This window comes from Vitis vinifera, chromosome 12 (genome assembly GCF_030704535.1).
Source record: "Vitis vinifera cultivar Pinot Noir 40024 chromosome 12, ASM3070453v1".
Lineage (NCBI taxonomy): Eukaryota > Viridiplantae > Streptophyta > Magnoliopsida > Vitales > Vitaceae > Vitis > Vitis vinifera.
In genome coordinates, this window is record NC_081816.1 from 2,357,697 (window position 1) to 2,381,076 (window position 23,380).

General features: G+C 29.4%; 2 protein-coding genes across 2 annotated transcripts; both read right to left on the minus strand.

The window, feature by feature from the left end:
- Positions 1-6,502: 6,502 nt before the first annotated feature.
- LOC100250582 (probable WRKY transcription factor 65) lies at positions 6,503-8,772 on the minus strand. The gene is made up of 3 exons (XM_002277347.5): positions 8,440-8,772; positions 8,187-8,333; positions 6,503-7,168 (listed from the first exon to the last, which is right to left on the minus strand). Exons 1-3 carry the CDS (start codon positions 8,574-8,576, stop codon positions 6,718-6,720), a joined length of 735 nt encoding a protein of 244 aa, XP_002277383.1. The 5' UTR covers positions 8,577-8,772; the 3' UTR covers positions 6,503-6,717.
- A 2,205-nt stretch (positions 8,773-10,977) lies between these two features.
- On the minus strand, positions 10,978-11,838 carry LOC100255766 (uncharacterized). The gene is made up of 3 exons (XM_002277328.5): positions 11,709-11,838; positions 11,488-11,604; positions 10,978-11,353 (listed from the first exon to the last, which is right to left on the minus strand). The coding sequence occupies exons 1-3, from the start codon at positions 11,784-11,786 to the stop codon at positions 11,087-11,089; spliced, it is 462 nt and encodes a 153-aa protein (XP_002277364.1). The 5' UTR covers positions 11,787-11,838; the 3' UTR covers positions 10,978-11,086.
- Positions 11,839-23,380: the final 11,542 nt, after the last annotated feature.

The window sequence follows — 23,380 nt, forward strand, 5'->3', positions numbered from 1 at the left end:
AAATTTTGATTGGTAAAGGTTGAAACTTAAACTAACTATCTTAACAGAAGTTTGGAATAATTTAGGAAGAAAAGCATTCCTTGGAGATTTAGGTTCACTGGGGTGGTTCCTCATGCAAAAGACATAGTTCCGGTCAGATGGTTCATTTCCTCGCATTAGAAATTCAACTTAAAGTCAATTCTCTAACTGGTGATGTACAGAGACTCCTTCAATTAGATTTCACTTTAATTCTCTCACTGATGCAACTTGCAATGGTTCATGCCTCTCACGAGCACTTACCATTCAAGGTGATCTTTAACCTTGGATTCCCCTTCACAAACTCGCAAGAGATAACTAATGGATGTCTCCTAGGAGTCCAAAAGCTTACCAAGTGTTGGTAATTCCAGAAAATCCTACCTTGAAGTCACCTCCCAGAGGCTCGCAAGAGGTAAACTAGTGCATTTCCATGGTTGGAAATCACTTGCTTTACCAAGTGTTGGCCCAGGTGACTCCAAGGTGTTTTAAGTTAACTAAAAACATTGAAATCACTAAAGGATTTCACTTCCTCTTCATTAAAAGCTAAAACCACAAAGCTTTGCATTCTTGCACTTGGAACCTTCCCCGGCAACCTTAGCTCCAAGGAATTGGAGGTTTAGTTACTCATTCTCTGGGGAAAACTCCTCAGAGAATTCATAACTTAAAAATAAAATGAAAATACAAAGTGAGAAGGTAAGGCAGTAGAAAGAAAAGGCCTTTACTTGCTTACCCAAAATGTTTTCAGAAGGAACTCCTCTCTGAGAACAGGCTCCCGAGAGGCATATATATCAAAACAATATAAAACTAATTGTTACAAAGATATTTGGTCTTTTTACTAACTTAAAAACTAAGGAATCATGTAATTGGTGGTTTACAAGGAGTATTTTGGGATTTAGACAACAAAAATCTAATGGAAAACATCTCCCAATGTCGGTAGCAAGCTTCGGGAGGCTTCAGGAGCCATTCCGCAGGAGTAAAATGGTGTCTGCGAAATTTCGCAGACACCCAAGAGGGTTGCGAAATTATTTTGCAAGACCGAGCTATCTTCACAGGGCTGCGAAGTTGGCTTCCACCTTGAGGTTTCCAGCTCCCTTCTCGCGGCATGGTTCGTGCATCGTCAGAAGGAGAAACACCTTACTGTACAAAAGTGCTGCGAAATTCTCGCAACAAAAGGTTGATTCCGCAACACTTTAGAGTGATTGACTTGTAATGGCTGCAACTTCTTCGTTTCAACTCCGAATCGCGCACCGTTTGAATCATTGGATTGTTGACTTCCTGAGCTTTGAAATGGTATATAGCATGCATCATTTGGACTTCAAAAAGTGCTCCAAAAGTGGCTGCTACGACTGTCATCAAGAATAGGCTTCATGGCAGATTCTCTTTGTTTTTTCTCCTTGCAATCCGGATTCACTCTTGGCAATTGAATTCTAAGCTTTGCCCAAGATTCCTCATAGCTCTCCTCAGTCTTGACTTGCTTTGGTGATCAAAATACTAACAAAAACACCAAAACTTACACAAAGTGATCAAAATTGCTTTAAAGGATCCTTAACATGCCAATTGAGTTAAAAGGCCTAAACTACTACTCAAAAGTGTTAAAAATGATTAATTAAAGGCTATCAAATAGCACTTTTTGAGTAGTAATTAGTAGGTAGATGCTCTATATGTCCCTTTAACTTCCCAACAAGTGATATCAAAACTTGGCTATGAGAATATTTATTCTCGAAAGTGATAGAAATAAAAGGGAATTCAACCTTATGGTAAAACTCAACAATTCAAATTGAGATATGCAGAAGTCCATAATGGAAGATTCCCTATAACAAAGTTCTAGAAAATTTCTATATATTGCTATTATGGTTTTGTACTTCTATATTTATACAAATACTATGACAAAAAATTAATTACATGATCCTAAATTAAAGGAAGAATTTATGGGATTTTACAATTAAAATGTGGTTGACTTGTTTTCTATGGAAAGGTTTATGAGTCAAATTGTGGTGTAACTTGTTAGCCTTGCTGCTTGTATTGGAAAGGATAGTGCACTGATTTGTTGTTATTGTTAGAGATGGATATGACTCAGGCACTTCTTTGGGAGGCCTAAATTCTTCTCTAACATGTCGTCACAAGATAGTGTTTCCATTGGAAACACCAATCATTGACCAAAACCGGAGAAGTTGCTTGCGTCAAGGCATCTGCAAGTTGATCTTAAAAAGATTAATGTGACATCTGCAATTGTCTAATTGCTACTTTATCACATGCCAAAATGAAAATCTATGGCAGTATTCTTCATATAGGAGTGAAACATAAGGTTGACACACAAGTAGTTTGCACCAACATTATCATAGTATATGATAGGAGATTGGTTGAGGGAGATACCTAGTTCATAGAGTAATGATTGCACCCATACGAGTTCAGTTGCAATTGAAGTAATTACTTTGTATTTAGCTTCAATTAATGAACGAACAACATACCATTGTTTTCGAGAACTCTAATAAATTGGGGTAGTGCCAAAATATACTACATGGGTAGTGGTTGAGGTTCAATCATCCTGATTACCTACCTAATCAGCATCGAAAAAATCATGTAGGCAAAAAGGTGAGCCTTTTTCGAGGAAAAAACCATGAAAGACGATATGTTTCAAGTATTAAAGCAATCTCCTTGCAATAGCCCAATGGCCTTAAGTAGGTTAATGCATATACTGTGAAGGCTTGTTCATAGTGAAAAAGATATCTAGTCGAGTGATACATAAGTATTGAAGTGCCCTAACAACTTAGTGACATTGTGTAGTGGATCAGTTGATAGGGGGTAGTCATTTCCTTAGCCATTAAGGGATTGTGGCACTCTAATAGATCCCGAATGTACTTGTGTTGGGATAAGAATACTCTACTTGTAGTAAGGACAACTTCAACACCTAGAAAATAGTATAAATGACCAAGATCTTTTGTTAAGAATTCATTAGAGAGTCAAGCAATGGACTATGAGATGAAGTTGTTATCCTTACTAGTGATAATCATTAACATATACAAAGAAGTATAATGTAATGTTGTGATATGAGTATATGAAGAGTGAGAAGTCTGACTTGGAGGTATGAAAACCAAATTGAATAAGACATTTGCTCGATGCATCGTACCAAGCGTGAGGGATTTGCTTAAGACCATAGAGAGCTTTGCATAGCCTACAATCATGAGTAGGATGGTTAGTGTTAATGAAGTCAAGTGGTTGGGATATGAAAACCTTTTCGTTAATGGAGCCATGAAAGAAAGCATTGTTGACTTCCGTTTGTCTAATGTGGCACTCAAAAGAGAGAGCAAGGCATAATACCACTCAAATTGTTGTAGGCTTGACAATAAGGCTAAAGGTGTCATGATAATCAACTCCAAGGCATTGGTGACCCTTTAGCTACAAAATGTGTCTTATATCGTTCAATGTTACCATCAAGATTCATTTTGATGTCGAAGACTCATTTGCAACTAACAAGGTTTTGAGTAGGGTTAAAAGGAACAAGTTCTCATATTCCATTTCAAACCAAAGCATCAAATTCTATTGACATTACATTCACCATGTTGAATATTTAAGAGCTTGAGTAACTGATGTGGGTTCAAGGGCATAAGAAAAAGAATGTTTAGTGGTGACTAGTATGATTTTTGGTTTTAAAATGTTGTTTTGTGAGCAGGTTACCATGTGGTGAAGGCACGGTGGTAAGGGTGGTAAAAGAAGGTTCAAAGTCCAAGTTAAGAGAAAAAAAAAAAAAACAGAAACACTAGGTGAGGAATTTAGGTGAGGGTTACTTCTTGATATCAAAGGCTGAGATGCGATATCCACAATATCGGAGATATATCAGTGGATATTCTGGAAAAAAATATCGGTAGACTTAAAATTGTTAAAAACTCATGGAAATGCAAGGAAAACCTCATAATAATATAATTAAAAGTATAATGGACATTTTAAAGTTGTTTGATTGAAAAATTTGTTATATATATATATATATATATATATATATAATATAATTTGCAATATTAGATGTAATTATATCATGTCGATCTATAAGAAATGTTTTGTAATTGTTCTCATTATAAAGTCACATAAAATATTTCATTTCATTAAATATCAATAATTTATACACATTAAATTCATTAAATAAACATATTTCATATTCAAAATATACTAGTTCATGTTAATTAAATTAATTAAATAATTTAGCTAAGTTAACTAGTTTAATTTAATTCTAAATGTGAAAATAAATCACAAATAATCATCTAAAATAAACATATCAATTTATAATTAAATAATCAAATTAACCTAAGTTAATTCAATAAAAATATAAAAATTAATTGCAATTGAATGTAAAAATAGCATTAAATAATCCATATTGCAAACATACTAATTAATTGAAAATACATGAATTAATTACAATTGCAAACAAAATTAATTACAATTTAAAACAAATATACCTTAAAATGATTAAATAATTGAGCAACCTTAATAAAAATTGGAGTAATGAGAGAGTAAATAAAGAATGAAAGCAAAAATAGATGAAATTTGGGCTATTTATAGAATAAATTTGGGCCAAAATAGTCGTTGGAACATTAATTTACCGTTGAAAATCAATTTTGGTCGTTGGATAAAAAATTGGGAGCAATCTGGTCATTGGATCGCCATATTACCATTGGAATCACATCTAGGCCGTCGGATCAACACGGGCGTGATCTGGGCCGTCAGATCACGTTGCATGAAGGAGGGGAAATATCACCAAAAAATCAGCGATATATCTCCAATATATCACCGATATTTTGCCACCAGAGGCAATTTTTTCAAAAAATCTCCGATATATCTCTCCGAACCGATATATCGCCGATATTTTGGTGATATTTACGGAAATATCTCTCCTCCGATTTTTCTTCACGAAATATCGTGTCGACCCCTCCCGATACACGATATATCGGCGATATATCGCCGATATATCCCGATATTTTCCTCCTTGCATGAGGATAATAACAATTGGTTGAGAGTTGTGCAAGATGAGATGGATTTTTTTTGTTAAAAAAAAATGAAACTTATAAGTGGGAACAACTTCCTAAAGGAAGAAAAACATTGAAAAACAAATGGGTGTTCAAGTTGAAAAGAGACAATAGTGGAAAGCTGATAAAATATAAGACTTGGTTAGTTATTAAAGGTTTTAGATAAAAAAAGTGGTTAAGGGATATAGTTGAAGAAAATGCAATAAAGTTAAAGAAGATCCACACAAATAAGAATGTCTTAGATATGTTGACAAAAGTTATTCTCAAGCAGAAATTTTAGTTGTGCATGGTAAAACCAATTTAAACTCCATGTGATGGAGTTATAGATTGACATTCATCCCCAATGCATTGGAGGGGGAGATTATTGGGTTAAGTTTATGTAACCCGTGAAAAGTTTCCTAAATTCATGTATTAGGCTATTTTTATTTAGGTATTATCTAAACCCAAATATAAATAGTATTAGGGCTTTAGGGTTTCGATGAAAAGTGGTAGAAAAAAAAATTTTAAAAAAAATTGTTTTCTAAACATTGTTCTAGGGATCAAGGGGTGAAAGTACAAGTTCTTTCATCAACTTTTTGAAAAAGCTCTTATGGTATAATTTCCTTTCATATTCATTATTTTCTAAGGTGGTGAATTCCCACCTTAACCTTAGTTTTCAAGGTGAAGAAACTAATGATAATTTATTTATATCCTTATTTTTATTGAAATTGAATTTTTTTTCCTTTTTTTGTGATTTTTTACCTCCATTTAAAAGGTTTTTCCATGTTATATTTGATGTCATTTTGGTTGAATATTCTTAGATTATTATTGTTATTTGTTGATAGATTGTTATTATTGTTAAAAGGTTGCTATTGTGGAGGAATTTTTTAACCTATGTAGGTAAATACTTTATAATTTCCTATAACTTCCCTAGGTTGCTATGAAAATAAATAAATTTATTTATTGTGATTATGAAAATAAAATTTTTAATTATTCAATATTTGAAATAAATTTTGAAATATTTACCTACTAGGGAATAAATAATTTTTTAAATTATTCAATATTTATATGAATAAATGAAAATAAATAAATTTAAAGAAATATATAAAAATAATTTATTAAATTTTAAGATTATGTTTGATTTTAAAAAAAAAAAGTAAAAAAGAAAGAAATAAAGAGAAAAATAAATAAATGTAAAGTTAATAAAATATTTTTATATCCTCCATCAAATTTATTTAAGTTATTATATCCTTTTTTATATAAAAATTAAATATATTGAAAATATATAATTTTTAATTAATTTTAATTATATTTTATAATAAAATTAAATATAAAAAATATCATTTTCTTCAATTATTTTTTCCTTTTTTATTACTTTCTCATAACTAAATATAACATAAATATATTTCTATTTTCCGTCATTCTATAATTATATTTTTCCTTAAATTTTCAATCAACCAAATAGAAGAAATAAATTATTATTTCTCATTTCCTTTATTTTTAAATTATTTTTACAGTGAGATTCGAGGAAGAAAAAGAAAAGGAAATAAAAAATAAAAAATTTACATGTGAAAAGTCATGATATAAGGGCGTGGTCGAGACCTGATGATTACAATATCAGCTGTTGATTGGAGTGACCAAGTTGGAAGCTGCAGGGGCCTTATCCTGTACCGCCACACAATGGAGCATCTGCACTGTAACGCACGCTTCACCGGAAAACCAATGAACACTCCGGCAACTCACCGAGATCAGCAAACAAGGACTCTTCCTCTTCTCCCATGGCGAACACCGCCACGTCATCTTCAGCCGAATAACCTCCTACAAAAACCGGACTCTCAAGCATGGCCAGGGAGGTGGGTGACACCTCGGAGAACCAAGAGAAATGGCCGTCGGCGAGTAAGGAATCACCGCCAAGCTCGAGATCAGGTTGGCTCGCAAAGACAGCGAATTCTTCCGGTGGGAATTTAGGGGATGGGGTAGCGATGGAGGCCGTGGCGGTAACGGCGGCGGGGGCTGTGGAATGGTGGTGCTTGGTGGGGGGCAGAGGGTGGTTATGGTCGCAGGCGTAGGTGACTATGAGCACGGTGGGGTCCACACGGCTTCTCTCTACTTGTTTTCTGGCTGGGCAGCCCTTTGAACTGCTGCATCTATAATACCCCCTGTAATGAATAAAATTCAGATTAATTATTTTCTATTTTCTCAAAAAAATAAAAAAAGTTTTAAGATAATTTTTCTATCTTACGCCTTTTTTCTGGAAAAATAAATTCATAAATCTTATAACCATCCCTCAATTTTTTAAAAATATTTATAAATTGATGAAATAAAGAAACTATAGGAAAGTAAGGTGATGTTTTAGAACATCGGCTCCTAATCGTATAAATATTTACACAGTTGGATCCGCTCCTAATCGTATAAATATTTACATGGTTGGATACAGGTTGTTTAACTTTAAAGTTGTTTTAAAATCATGAGACTTCTTAGGTCCAAATGGGACAATATTTATACTATTGGATTCAAGTTCTTATTTGGTCTCATATGAATTGTTTATTTGTTTGATCTCGTTATCCCATAAGACAACGATAAAGGTGTTATGCCCGTAGAAAAAGTGTTTATCCCATATTTGATAGGGAAGAAAGTTGTTTTAAAGCTCGAGAGTATCTGGATTTGGATAAAACAATATGTACACATAAATTCAATTCTCATTTTCATTTTTCAACCAATTGGATGTGTTATTTGGAGTATTGATTAAACTTGAATTGGTTTGAGTTTAACCTAGGCTTCATTTTTACACATTTATACTAAAATTTAAATAGCAAATAACATATTATTTTACACATTATATTAAGAAAATAATAATAAATCTATTTATCTTTCTAAAAGAATAAATTAATACATAATATAACCAAATTTGATATTTTTTTTTTCTTTTAAAATCATTTGAAATGAAATATTAGAATTATAATAATATAAATTATATTATAATATTAAATTAGGTTAGTGTCCATTACCCAATAACTTGGCTCAAACCTAGTGTGAAATGAATTTGGGTTGAGAAAGCTAAACCTAAACCCAACCCCAATGCTAAAAATACTTGTCTAAACATTGAAGAAGTTAAAAGGTTATTCTGGTTCCTAATCTAAAATTGGAAAGAAAAAAAAACTAAAAACATTGACATACCTTGGATAAGGAGAGCCCTTGATGGGCTTCTGCCCATACTTTCTCCAGGCCCACGAATCGGACGGTGGATATGCCTCTCCTTTGCTCCGTGATCCATCAACGCCTCCGATCGGCACTGACACCACTCTTTTCTGTACACCCCTCTTACTGAAACCAAAATTCCCCACAACACACCCGTCATTTTTCAAAAAACAACTCACCGGAGAAACATCCTCCCGCCGGAATCCAACACAACAAAAAAATCACAACTAACCTCTTTTTCGGAGACGGGGTGGCCGCCAACTTGGCCTCGTCGCCCGAAAGGGGAGAGTCCGGGGCAGTTTCGGACGAGCCTTGGGGGTCTTCTTCTTGCTCATTGATGAAGGGGTTGATGTGGAGCCTACGGTCCATGATGAAGAAGTGTTGCGACGGGGTTACTCTAGGCCGTTCACCGTTGATCCCTGGTGGGTGGTGAAGATGATCATTTCATTTAGAGGCCGAAAGGGTCGCCGAGAAAGGGAGGTGGAGGGTTGCCGGACAGGAGAGAGGGGAGTGGTGGGATTGTGTGGGTGTGGGTTTTAACTTTTAATATGGGGTGTCACGTTGACAGATTGGCAGTTTGATTAGTTTATTGTGGATGTGCCAGCAACTTCCCTATTATATTAAATTTTATTTTTCGAGAAAAAAAAATTAAAAATAATTAATTTTTAATATTATGATAGATAAGTTATGGATAATTAAAAATATATATTCAAGGAAATTAATTTTATAAAAGGAGAGAAGAAGATATTGGAAATAATATAAATTATTTACTACCAAAATTGAATATTCAGGGATTTTTATAAATGTAAATAATATAATTTAATGATTATTATAAACCTAATCATGAGTGATCCACCAGTTCCTTAACTTGCAAGAAACCAAGAATTTTCAATTAAAATTAATTAATTTAAAATAATTTGAAAATTGTGTACATACGCAATGATGGTCTGAGAAAAAAACAAATTCAGGCATTTTTAATTATGCCTCTTTGAAACCAATTATTTTGTAGGGCTTCCAAACATCCTTAAAAAAAATGTGGAGGGCTTGTTTGGAAGCCTTCACTCTATTTATTATTTTTATCAAAACCAGTAAAATATATGCAAGAGGGCCCACCCAAACCTTAAAAAGACACACTGCATTTTCATTTGATGGATAGGCCCACTAGAGTTGCCTTGTAATTTTTTTATTCTTTACTTACTATTTAATACTTTTAATTTGATAAAAGTTATGTCTGATCAACAAGTTAACGATCGGATAAATCTTCCGATGACTATAAGGGGACTCGAATTGATGACCATTAAAGAGCAAACCCAATATCAAACCAATTGAATTACCCTACAAAATTAATTTACTTATTATTTAATACTAATAAACTCTTGTTTGAAAAACCATTAAAAATATAAAATAATAAATAGGCGTTACCAAATAGGAATCCACATCTTGAAATTTCATCGAAATAATTCTATAAATAATTTATTTATTTATTAAAAGATATTGAATATTAAAAGTAAAAAAAAAGTAATTTTCTTAAAATATACTTTCAATTTCCAAAATAAAAAACAATGAATATATTTGTTTTCTAATGGTTTTAATTATTAGAATAGTAAAATGCTCCCAATTTTTAAATAGTAAATAATATATATTTTTATGAATATTTTTCAAAATAATATTTATATATAAAAAATAAAAATATAAAAAAAAATTGTTCAAAGGGAAAGTGGCATTATACATGCGCGTCAAGAGAAAAATCTAAGGACCATTTTATTTGACTTTTAATAGAACAAACATATGAAAGTCAACTATCTAGAACATAAAAAAAGTCATAATTTTAATTTTATATATATAAAAGTATTATCATATAAAGTAAAAAATAAATAAATAAAAATCAAATAACGCGGCTCCAACTAGAAGGAGTTGGCAAATTGGACTTGGTATTAAACAAAGTTTCAAGTTCCTTCCTCCGTGTTGAAAACTAGTCTTAAAATATTTTCTTCTTTTATGTACAAAATTTCTAATATTTTTATTTTAAATAATAAATAATATGAAAAAAAATTTAAATATAATTATAATTATGTAATATTAATAAAAGTGCTGAGAAAAATTCAATGAATTTAAATATATAAAAAGATTGCAAATCTTACAAAAATACCTAAAAAGTACTAAATATTATCGGTGTAAAGAGTATGACTAAAGCCATGAAAAATCACGACATATAGTAAGAAAATGTAAAGAAAATACATCCATATTATAATAATGTGATTAAAGTATTAAATATCATCCATAAGATTAAAGTATTAAATATCATCCATAAGATTATATATTAAAATCTGAAGATTGGTGTTAAAACTTCAGCATAGTAATTATTTGATAACATAATTTTTCTAATATTTAATAATACATAGATTATCTTTTATTAAAATTTTGCAATTTATTTATTTCATATTAGGGAAATCTTGATCATTAACTTTAAAAATGTTTAAAAATACTTAATTAAATAAAATTATGAAAAATAGATGATAAAAAATACTAAAAAAAATACATTTTTGTTGATATTAATGGATATAGGGTCTAATCTAGGGAACCAAACAGATGCATGGCCTAATATTGAAAATTCCACTTACTCTCTCAAAATGAAAAAGAAAAAAAAAAGGGAAATTATGACACTTGACCAGCCACCCAAAAAAAATAAAAAAAAAATTCAAAATCATTGCCAATGTAAATAGTCCAAGTTTCAGGGTAGTTAGCAGGCACACTTGGTGTCCTCTGATAATTCCATTAATTCTATGTGCTTAATTAAGAGTAGAACCAAATATGTATAGATAAAGCAGCTCCATTTGATAGAGTTTTTAGGCTACAAATTTGGGGTTTTATCAGGAATGTCAAAGTACTACTCCACCATGACCAGGTTCTGCAATTGCCTTGTGAATTTGTTGAGTCAATTTTTGTATATCAGGGGCTTTGTCTCGAGCTTCAGCAATGGCTTCCATGTTGAAGCCATGGGTGCATGAAACCCTAGCTTGCACCACATTCACACCCATCTCCTCCAAGCTCTCCAAGATGGATACCAGCAAGCCTCTCCCTTTCTCCCAACTCTTCACTTTTATTACCAGTAACCCATCTCCATGAATCCTCTCTACTTTCACTTCCTGCAGCCAATCCATCACACCAAAAAAGAAGGATACAACATGATCATCAATTCAACACCAACACTTACCTCTAGCCTTAGAAGGCTCAAAACATACCAAAAACACAAATAGGAAGAGAGGGAGAGAGCTCATACAGTGGGCAACTGAAGATTTTGGAGAAGGATTGAGTATTCTCTAACCATTGCCTCCAATCTGAGTTTCAATTCATTGATGTGGTAAAAACCATCCACCACCACTGAGCTCTTCTGCAACTGCACAATCATCAAAACAATAAAACTCCATGAACACCATAAAATCTTCTCTCGCAAACATGCTCAGTTAACCAGCAAAAGCAAGGAAAAAGAAATAGTATTACAGATTTGGATTTGGTAAGGGAAGAGAGCTTGTTAAGCTTCTTCCTCACCACCGTTCTCCCCTGCATTCTTGACACCATCCCTCTCTCTCTCTCTTTTTCTCACCCTCAGCTATTCGATGTGATGGCTAGTTATGGGGTGCTGCCTTTTATATTATACTTGTACTGCTACACTGCATAGAAAAGGGTACAAATTGTCCTTTCTCAATCGGTCCAGTGTCAAAATTTGAAACGTTCTCTAAAATACATTTATATTTGATATGCACGAAATGTAATATTTAATGTCACACAATCCATTTGATTGGAAAGAGCGATCGATTTAACCCTTGAGTGGATTGCAAAGGTGTAGTCCACTCACTTGGTTTTTGTGGGTCAGGAATCATGCGTGTTTTTGAATGGATATGCCTCCATATTTTGTTTTACATAGAATTTAATATCTATTTATTCTCTGTGACATAACAAATAAGATGATATGGTAGAATGGACATGGACGATCAAAACCAAAGAAGTTTCTGTCTTGAATGTGTAGTGGGGAGTAAGGGCCTAGGATTGCTAAAAAGGAAATGGAAGTTTGGATATGGGAGATGGGGGAGATGAGGGAGATGAGAAGTATCAAGTGTGGGACAGCTTTAATCGAGAATAAGGACGAAGATGGCATGCATGCATGCATGGGTCGAGAGTAGAGAGAAGGAGAAGAGGAGTGGCGTGGGAAGAGGCTAGTACTACTGTGCTAGTACTACCACTCAGTCATGTTCAGTAATCAGTAATCACGAGCTTCCCGTTTGCTACCCTTTTGTCTCCAATTCCACGGAAAAGTTCACATGCTGTCACAAGAATATCCCCATATCTCTCTCTCTCTCTCTCTCTCTCTCTCTTTTTGTCTCTTCTCCATTTCCATATCCCCACTCCACCTCTCTCTCCATTTTCCCATTTTACTTTCTTGGAAAAGCATCACTAATTTTGTCGAATCATTCCATTCAATTCCTTCTCCATCATGTCTTATGTGTAATGACATGTTAATTGCTTAATATATAGTTGGTACCTTAATATAATATCAAAGCCTACATAAACTTAAAAAATATTATATCTCTAAGCAATAAATAATTAAGCAGGGCGACCGATCCATATGTTATTTAATTTCATGTATGTCACGTAGCGTTTTATAAACTAGTAAACGATATGTTTCAACTACTTAATTAAGCAATTCTAAATTATAAACTTTGACCACTTAATTAATCTGCCTATTTAATTTTTGATGTCTAGATGATGAGGATGACAGATAAATAGTGATGCATATTGAAAATGACAACCAACAACATGGCTATTCAATGGTTAAGCAGCGTCACCGACAATATCTTTGATGGGGTCATGGGTCATGGGCCATGGCTCCCTAAATTCTAAGTTACAAAGGTTGGAGCAAGCTGTTACATATCTTTTCATAAAGTTTAGGTTGATTTTTTTGGCCTTAAAACCATTAAGTGAAAAACTCTCTTTTCTTGGTGATTGACAAAGAAATTAATTAAGCCATGGCTTGCAATATTCTCAGACGAATCTTTTGAAAAGATGAGTTATTCTCTCCTTTTTTTTTGTGCCAACACAATGGGCTTTTATAGCATAAAAATTAAATGATTTAAGTTATTAAGTTTTAATTTTGATATTCTAAAATCTCACCTGAATCCTGAAGTTAAAGGAGAAGTGGTAGAATTGAAGGAGGAACTAAATCCATTGAACAATCCCACACAAAGTCCAAAGAAAGACGACTAGATATTTTGGGGGGGAAAGAAGCCAACAATGGTGGTGGTAATTGGTAATTCGGTGGAGGTGGATAAGACCAAGGAACAAACACCTAATAAGTAATAACATTATATGCATGTATGTTGGATCAAGGACAAGACTCACTTGTCTTCTCTTCACTGTCTGTCCAGTGTCCATCCCATTCTCTCCATATACAGTATGCACACTCTAAAAAAGGCATGCAACAGTGACTTTGGATGTTAGTACTTGCCCTTCTCCTTCATTCACTCCTTTTTAGCTTTTGTCTTTTGTGTTAGGCTCTCTCTCTCTCTCTCTCATGTATATATCCATATTTTAGTACTATTAGTGTGCCCTTCTTTTGATATTTTCAGTAACATCATTATTAGTTTTGTTATCAGCTCATCTTTAGATTGTCTGTATGTGATGGGCATGCGTCTCTTGTGAATGTGGGGGGGAGAAAAGGGCTCATCTTTTTATTTGTTTCTGGTGCATATCATGGGGGCTTTTTGATTCCTTCCTCTCGTCCAAGGAATCAACATTCACATGATTTTCTTAGACCCTGGAAGGTACTTGGGCTAGGGTTTATATATACCAAGATAATATATTTATATATATTAGCCTCCAAAAAGGTCTTCACATGCATAATGCAATTCATCACAGCAATGCTTTTGAATTTTTTGTTCTCTGAAAAGGTCCTATTAGAATATTGTCCAACTCAATCAATGACCAAAGCTCAACCACAAATATCAAATCTAGGGTTCTTAAGGCCAAAGTCAAGCACCATCTTCTTAGACAAAATTGTCTAGTTTGTTAGTGAGGTTTTGGGGGATTGACCCACAAATTTAGACCCAATTTCTCAAGAAATTAAATTTGTGACATTTATGGGGGCAGAGTAGAGCTTTCATCCATTATGTAGAAGGCTAGCTTATTACCCTTAAATGGAAGAAGAGAAAGAATTATGCAAAAAGGATGTGGTGGAGATGAAATAATTACAAGGTAGAGTTTCCTATTCAGGATGGGCTAATACACCTTCATAATGAAGCCATGAATGCAAAATAACACCAAACTACTCAAACGGAGAGATAAGGAAAACACAAAGGACAAGGGGAAATTTAACATTATTGTTGATTTAGAAAAGAGAGAGACAGAGAGACAGAGAGAGAGAGTTAGGATGAGAGTTGTGTTTTGGTGGGGGGAGAGCGAAATTTAAATTTAAGGAGAATGAATAATTTAGGGTTTGTGATGCAATTGACACCTAACTTTGTATAACATGGAGTTGAGTTTTGTTAAAACACACTTCTTAATTGCTTTTTAAAAAATTCTATCTATAAAATCAAATATTAAAAATAGTTTTATTTATTTATTTTTTATGAAAGCCATATACCTTTATGTAAAATACAAAAATTCTTAATCTATTTGTTATATTTTTAATTATTTTTCAAAATATTTTAACAAAAAGTATATACTCATAAATTTATTTTAAATATCACTTTTTCACTTTCCTTTTTCATTTTTTATCCAAATTAATTTTTGAGTGAGTTTTAACGTTAGCAACATAAAGACAAAATAAACCCACACACAAAAAAAAATAATATTATCAATCATACCTACATTCATAAATGAGAAAAAATCAATCCATATCTTATAAAAATTATAAAAAAAAAAAATCAAAATTTTAAACCTTATAAAATCTTATGTTTTTTTGTTCCTAACATTTCATGTCTATAACCTTATCTCAATTTTATAAGGTTATTTTTCACATCTTATTGTTTACATGGCTTCCCCGTATCTATATCTACCTTATATAATATTTATAAGCTAATACTAATTTTATAACTCCTTTTTTAACTTATAATATTTATAAATTATGAATACAATCTCGACATTTTTCCTTATTTTATAATCATACATATTTCCAAATGAAAATAAATTATAAAATACTCCATAAAATATTCTCTTTAAAAAGGAATACATATCCTATCAAAGAAAAGTTTAAGGCAATTCTCAATAATGTTGGCTCAAATTCAATCAAATCAATGTTTCTTCTTATCTCCATAAATGCCTTTATTAGAAACATTTCAATCTTATCTCTTATTAGGGTGTAAGCAAAACCCAAAAAAACAAATAAACCAATCCAAATCTATCAAAACCGATCTTATTTGTTCAGTTTTTTAAAATAAAATAGATCGATTCAATTTGAGAATTTTGAATGTCGAATTTTGTGATTGATTTTTTATTTTCTTGTCTTTTAACTAATAAAAACCAAACCAAACTGATATTCTAAAACTTATATAAAATTGTTTGATATTTAATAGATTCTATTAAAGTAATTTATTATTTTTATATTATGGTCAAATTAATTCTAAATGTATCATATTAATTTCAATTAATTTTAAAAATAAATTAGACTTAAAACCTAATATAAACTCAAATTAATGAGATTTTAGTTCAAAATAAATATAAATCTCCAACTAAGTTTTAGACTAAAAAAAACTATTAAGTTTGGTCAAAACTAATCCATGAAAACCAAACCAACTTCAAAATATTTGGTTTGGTTCGGTTTTGTCACTCCAAATCTGGTCAATTTGGTTTTTATCACATATAAACCGACTATATCAATTCGGTTAATTTTTTATTCAAAAACTGACCAAATCAATTTTATTTACACTCCTGTAAATGACTACTTTTTATAAATTCATCTCTTCTCGATCTCATAAATTTTTTTTCATTACCTTCTTTACTAAAAAGGAATATATGTCAAATAAAAATTTGAGAAATTTCCCTCTACTAATTAATCCAAGGGGGGAAAAAAAAAGAAAAACTAAAATTTTAAAATCTATACATGGCATGATTGCAATAGAATAAGAGTTCTTGCAAGCAAACCTGACCCCAATTCCCAATTGCTACCCTATCATGGGCCGTAGATGTAAAATTATTGGGTTGGGCCTCGCTTCTATATCTCGTACTTATGATGATGGATCACATTTTTTCCAAACAATATGAAAGCCCAATTAAACAGGTCAAAACTTTGGCATGTGCAAATCAAAATGGTTTTTTCATAAATAATTTTCATATAAGGTAGAGTTTTATATAAGGTAGAGTTTCCTATTCAGGATGTGATGCAATTGACACCTAACTTTGTATAACATGGAGTTGAATTTTGTTAAAACACACTTCTTAATTGCTTTTTAAAAAATTCTATCTATAAAATCAAATATTAAAAATAGTTTATTTATTTATTTTTTATGAAAGCCATACCTTTATGTACAATACAAAAATTCTTAATCTATTAGTCATATTTTTAATTATTTTTTGAAAATATTTTAATAAAAAATATATACTCATAAATTTATTTCAAATATCACTTTTGCACTTCCCTTTTTTATTTTTTATCCAAATTAATTTTTGAGTGAGTTTTAATGTTAGTAACATAAAGACAAATTAAACCCACACAAAAAAAAATATATAATATTATCAATCATACCTACATTCGTAATTGGGAAAAAACCAATCCATCGTATCATATAAAAATTACAAAAAAAAAAAAATCAAAATTTTAAACCTTATAAAATCTCATGTTTTTCTGTTCCTAACATTTCATGTCTATAAACTTATCTCAATTTTATAAATTTTATAAGGTTATTTTTCACATCTTATTGTTTACATAGGCTTCCTCGTATCTATATCTACCTTATATAATATTTATAAGCTAATCCTAATTTTATAAGTCTTTTTTTAATTTATAATATTTATAAATTATGAATAGGATCTCGACATTTTTCCTTATTTTATAATCATACATATTTCCATAAGAAAATAAATTATAAAATACTCCATAAAATATTCTCTTTAAAAAGGAATACATATCCTATCAAATAAAAGTTTAAAGCACTTCTCAGTAATGTTGGCTTGAATTCGGTCAGATCAATGTTTCTTCTTATCTCCATAAATGCCTTTATTAGAAACATTTCAATCATATCTCAAATATTATTAGGATGTAAGCAAAATCCAAAAAAACAAATAAACCAATCCAAATCTACCAAAACCGATCTTATTTGTTTGGTTTTTTAAAATAAAATAGATTGATTCAATTTGAGAATTTTGGATATCAATTTTGTCGATTGATTTTTATTTTCTTGTCTTTTAACTAATAAAAATCAAATCAAACTGATATTCTAAAACTTATATAAAATTGTTTGATATTTGATAGATTCTTTTAAAGTAATTCATTATTTTTATATTGTGGTCAAATTAATTCTAAATGTATTTAATATATTTTTAACACCAAATCCAAATTAATTTCAATTAATTTTAAAAATAAATTAGACTTAAAACCTAACATAAACTCAAATTAATGAAATTTTAGTTCAAAATAAATATAAATCTCCAACTAAGTTTAAGACTAAAAAAAACTATTAAGTTTGGTCAAAACTAATCCCCGAAAACCAAACCAAACCAACCTCAAAATGTTTGATTTGGTTCGGTTTTGTCACTCCAAATTTGGTCGATTTGGTTTTTATCACATATAAACCGACTATATCAATTCAGTTAATTTTTTATTCAAAAATTGACCGAATCAATTTTATTTACACCCTTATAAATGACTACTTTTTATAAATTCATCTCATCTCGATCTCATAAAATTTTTTTCATTACCTTCTTTATTAAAAGGAATATATGTCAAATAAAATTTTGAGAAATTTCCCTCTACTAATTTATCTAAGGGAAAAAAAAACTAAAATTTTAAAATCTATGTATGGCATGATTGCAATAGAATAAGAGCTCTTGCAAGCAAACCTGACCCCAATTCCCAATTGCTACCCTATCATGGGCCGTAGATGTAAAATTATTGGGTTGGGCCTCGCTTCTACATCTCGTACTTATGATGATGGATCACATTTTTTCCAAACAATATGAAAGCCCAATTAAACAGGTCAAAACTTTGGCATGTGCAAATCAAAATGGTTTTTTCATAAATAATTTTCTCAATAAAAACAATCAAAGGTATTTGAGTTGTTTTTCATGGCTATAGTGCTTATGTTTTATAAGAAAAAAAAATGTAAGAGCTTGTTTGGGAATTGTTTTTCAAAAACAGTGTTTTATTTTTAAAAACAAAAAATTATTTTCCAGATTCGAAAATACATTTGATAATATTTTTGACAAAAGCTAGGTTTTTGATAACTTGTTTTTAAAAAGGATATTTTTTGAAAACATATTTTAATTATTTTTAGTTGTTTTCATATGTTTTCCACAAGATATTTTTACAAATAATTATATAAATATAAAAAATGATTAAAATAAAACATGATAGACAAATTTTATTTTGTAAAAGTTGTTTTCAAAGACCATTTTAAAAAAACATTTCCAAATAGAGCACAACACCTTTTTAAATATTATTTCAAAGTTTAATTAATCCAAGATGAATTGTCATTTTGGGTGTCAAATTCTAGGTGTCCCTTAGATGTTGTGAAGAGTGTCGGCAAAGTATGACTTAAGATTGAAAGAGACAAATCCAAGAGAATGCAACCCCCTTAACCCAACTTTTAGGCCTTTCATATAGACATAATCATTATATCTAATCTCCAAGTTTAGAAGATAATACTCCATATTGTTTTCCTTCTTCACACCTCTCATAGTGCCTTCCTACTTTCAACTTTTATACACCACATTCTCTTTTACAAACCCAAAATTTTCAACTTGTATTGTTGAAGATTGACCAAATTTTCTTTTTAAATTTTTCAATTTTCATTTTCTTAAAATTCACTATATTTTTATTTTTCCTAACCCTTTGGTCGGATCTATTCATCTTCTTTTTTCAATATGTTCAGTTTCCAAAAAGTATTAAGGAAGGAAAAAAAAAATTAAAAAAATTATTTTCTCATATTTAATTGTTATATAAAAAATAAAAAATAAAATACAATATAATTAAAACTTATTAGAAATTTATATATTTTTAAATTATTTAACTTATTGATAAATTAAAATAAATAAAAGTAATTTATTGATTTTAAATCTAATTTATTGAAAGCTAATCAGACCCTTAAAGTTTGTCTTTAATTTTTAGCCTATTATGTGCAAAGTGATCATACCCACTTCCCTTTTGATTTTATATTATTTTTTTAAAGTAATTTTTGTATACCCATTATAAAAAATAGTTTTTTTTTAATAAAAGAATATTAATTGTATTAAAACCCCATTATTAGAAATGGGGTTATTCAAAGTTTTCATTTGACTTATTTTTCTCTTGTGGACTAAAATTCAATTAAAAGGAATAAAAAAATTCGTGGGTGTATTGAAAAAAGAAAAATGTGTTGATTGAGGTTTAATAAATTCTAATGTCATTGAGTAGTTTGGTGGAAAAGCAAAAAAAAAAAAAACTTGACACAATCAAAGGTCTTGAAAAGAAGCTGTCTTTGACGAAAACGACATTGAAACATTCTTATTACCGCAGCCGCTGTCACCTTGCCAATGTTGCTTTCACGGCTATTGCCTTTTTAAAGTTGATTGCTTTCCATTTTTTTTGCCCTTTTTTAACTCCCTCTTATATATTTGCATACTTTCTCTTTATGGACAATGCTTAAGTTTGGTAGTTATCTTTTCAATTATTGAAAATGGTAAAGATTCTCGTAAAAACGTTTTTCACGTAAGCGTTGTAAAATAAAACATTTATAATAAAAACATTTTTATTAGAAGTACTGTCAAATCAAATGTGTTCGAAATATTTCTTCAAAAAATATTATAAGTGATTTTTTAAAACTTTAGAAGTGTTTTTTAAAATTTATTAAACATCTAATGATTTTTCAAAAACACTTTTTACACTATAAATATTTTCTCAAATCATGATAAAATGGGATCTAAGTCTCATATTGCATTGGTTTCTACTAAACATATTTTATAAATCATGCACATGATTATTATTAAGTTATCAATTTAATATTAAATTATTGATTTAAGCTAAAATCTTTTATCAATAAATTACAGATAAATAATGTTTATTAATATGATGCAAATATTCAATATTATAACTATATTTAAGATGCACTTGAAAATGATTTTAGAAAGTGTTTTTAGTATTATTATTCTTGAATGATAAGAAATTTAAAGTATTAAAAATATTAAAAACATTTCTTATATATTTTAATTATTATTTTTATTTTTTAACTGTTTTATAAAAAAATAATTAAATTAATATGAAGAATGATTAAAAGTACATCATTACATATAAAACTTATTTTTAAAATCATAAAAAACATGTTAACAAACTTTTTATGTTCCAAAATAAATTTGTATTTTACAAAACATTAAAAAATATTTTTAAAAAACTAGTCTCAACAACTGTTTTTTGAGAATTGTTTTCAAAAACATTTTTTAAACATAGTTTAAGTTCCCAGGAGAATGATTTTTTATTTTTATTGTCATAAAAAATTAAGCTTAATTCAAATACAATGACAAATAAAAAAAATATAACATATTTTCCATTTTTATTCCTTATTTCAACATTTCAAAAATGTAAATAAATTATTTATAAATAATTTCCATAAATTTCTTGTAAATATTTCCAAGGGTGTTACTTGATAATCAAGATTTAGTTGGTAAGGTGTCAAGTGACGAGTTGGTCCATTTGATGGAATTTTGACATGTAAAAGTATTAGAAAAGGGGTTGCTTCGCACAAACCACTAAATTGACAAAAGATGCCCCCTTAATTCATCACGTGCTTTGCATGTTCTTTATTTTATTCAACCCGAAAGTTGCCACGTCTCCATCATTAGGAAATAAAATAAAGAAGAAATAATTCCACATCATATCTTCAATAATCAATATTGCAATATAACTTGGATGAGAGGAAATCATTATTATTTTTATTACATGTCATAATATATTTTGTAAATTAAGATGATGTTTGTTTCTGGACTTAATAAAAAAAATCAAAATATTTAATTTTTTTTATTTAATTAAAAGCAATATATCTATATCAATCAATATAATTAAAGTAAATTTATTAGTTAATATTAATAAATTACTTTGAACTGAATAGAAAAATTAAAATTTTTTATACAACCAAAAAACGAACATCACTTGAGAGTGTTAATATATTTTAACTTTTTTATTTATGAAATTCAATTAAAAATATAATGATGTTATAGTCAATGAAAATATAAAATATTTTTAATTATTTTAAAAATAATTTTTATATCAAGTATTTTATTTTTAATCAATTTACATGTTTATATAATTATTTATTAAAATAATTTTTTAAAAATAAGTAAAAAAAACTAAAAGATATTATTTAAAAATACTTTAAATAGAAAATAGAAACAATTTTTGGTTGTTAAATACAATTTTTGTGTTTTTTTTTAAATAGAAAAAATAATTTTCAAACAAACCCTTAATTATTTTTTTAAAAAAATATTTTTTAAACTAAAAATGTTTCTAAAATCAACACTCTTAATATAAAAACAAAATATATGTGAAAAAGAAGTATCCAATGTGGCAAAAAATAGATTATTGACACATATAATAATATTTATTTATTTATTTATTTTTGAATGATGTGGCATTTCACTATCAAATGTACATGGAATAGCATGTGACTCATTACATGCAAGGCTTTTCATAATATAATGAAAGTAAGTTAAAAGAGAATAACTACGCACCTGCCGGCCACCACCACCACCACTCACGTTTTCAAAACTTCTTTTTCTGATATTACAAAACCACCCCTCTAAACCCTTTTGAGTTGACTTCTTCTTGGTTCCCACTTCCCAGGCAAGTGAACCTAGAACAACTCTAGGATATTCTTGGAATTACGACAAAGTGTAAGGGCATTTTAGGGACTGATGGATAAGTCCTACCTTCATGTGGGGCCGAATTAATTCGTAAACTTTAAGCATTATATTATGGGGGTCCAAGTCAAATTATGAGCTTTGGAAGATTCGAGGCCCTTTGTGTCTAATTACTATAATACCCTTCGTAGAGGATAACAACAACTTTTGACATATCAAAAGTTATTTTTCTCATTTATTGATTAAAAAAAATTATAAAATATGACATTATATTTTCAAAGAATTCTACTTAAGTTGACATTTGTCTAGGTGAGAATTCCACACGCCCACGTTTTATATTTTTATTTAATTTTAAAATATGAAAAATTAAAGTTCTACTCATACATTTATACCTACATTGAGTTTTCTTATACCTAAAATTATAAGAAAGACCAATTTTGATTTATCATATAATAATAAAAAAAATTAAAAATAATAAAAATATAATGTTGATAATGTATTAAGAAAAAGATAAATCAATTTAATAATTTAAAGTGACTTAATAACTTAATTTAAGTCATTAAATAAATGAAGTATGTTTGATAAAAATGACTTTCAAGAAATTTACGTCTTTATTTTACATTTTTATCCATTGATTTGTTCTACTTATTTTTGTGGTTTTTTTTACTACTCTATGACCTAGATTGTTGTTCGACTTCTTTTACCTTAATTATAATTTATGAGGATAAATATGTTAATTTGATGATTTAAAATAAATTTTAAATTAATATTATCAAATAACCTTAATACTTCAAATAAAAATTACGTCATAAGTTTTAAGTTAATAATTTAAGTATAATTTAAGGTAAAGTCAATTTAAGTTAATAAGTAATTATAAGTATTAAGTTTTATCAAATACCCAAGATGATATTTGTTTTTTGATTGAATATAAAACACGTCAAAATTCGATTAGTTAAAAGTAAACTGTTGATATCAACTAATATAATTAAATTAAAAAAGTAAAATATTTTGGTATTTTCTATTTCGCTAAAAAATAAATACCACCAAGAATCTATTTTAAGAGGAATTTTAAAAGAGGTTTTTTTTTTAATATTTATAAGTATTTTATTATAAAAATGAGATATTTGATAAATTTT

Coding starts and splice junctions, on each gene's coding strand:
- LOC100250582 (XM_002277347.5), bottom strand. CDS start 8,576: ATGGACCGTAGGCTCCACATCAACCCCTTCATCAATGAGCAAGAAGAA. Junction 8,334..8,439: donor ACCCCGTCTCCGAAAAAGAG/GTTAGTTGTGAT, acceptor TTTTGGTTTCAG/TAAGAGGGGTGTACAGAAAA. Junction 7,169..8,186: donor AAGGGCTCTCCTTATCCAAG/GTATGTCAATGT, acceptor TATTCATTACAG/GGGGTATTATAGATGCAGCA.
- LOC100255766 (XM_002277328.5), bottom strand. CDS start 11,786: ATGGTGTCAAGAATGCAGGGGAGAACGGTGGTGAGGAAGAAGCTTAAC. Junction 11,605..11,708: donor CCCTTACCAAATCCAAATCT/GTAATACTATTT, acceptor ATGATTGTGCAG/TTGCAGAAGAGCTCAGTGGT. Junction 11,354..11,487: donor AAAATCTTCAGTTGCCCACT/GTATGAGCTCTC, acceptor GATTGGCTGCAG/GAAGTGAAAGTAGAGAGGAT.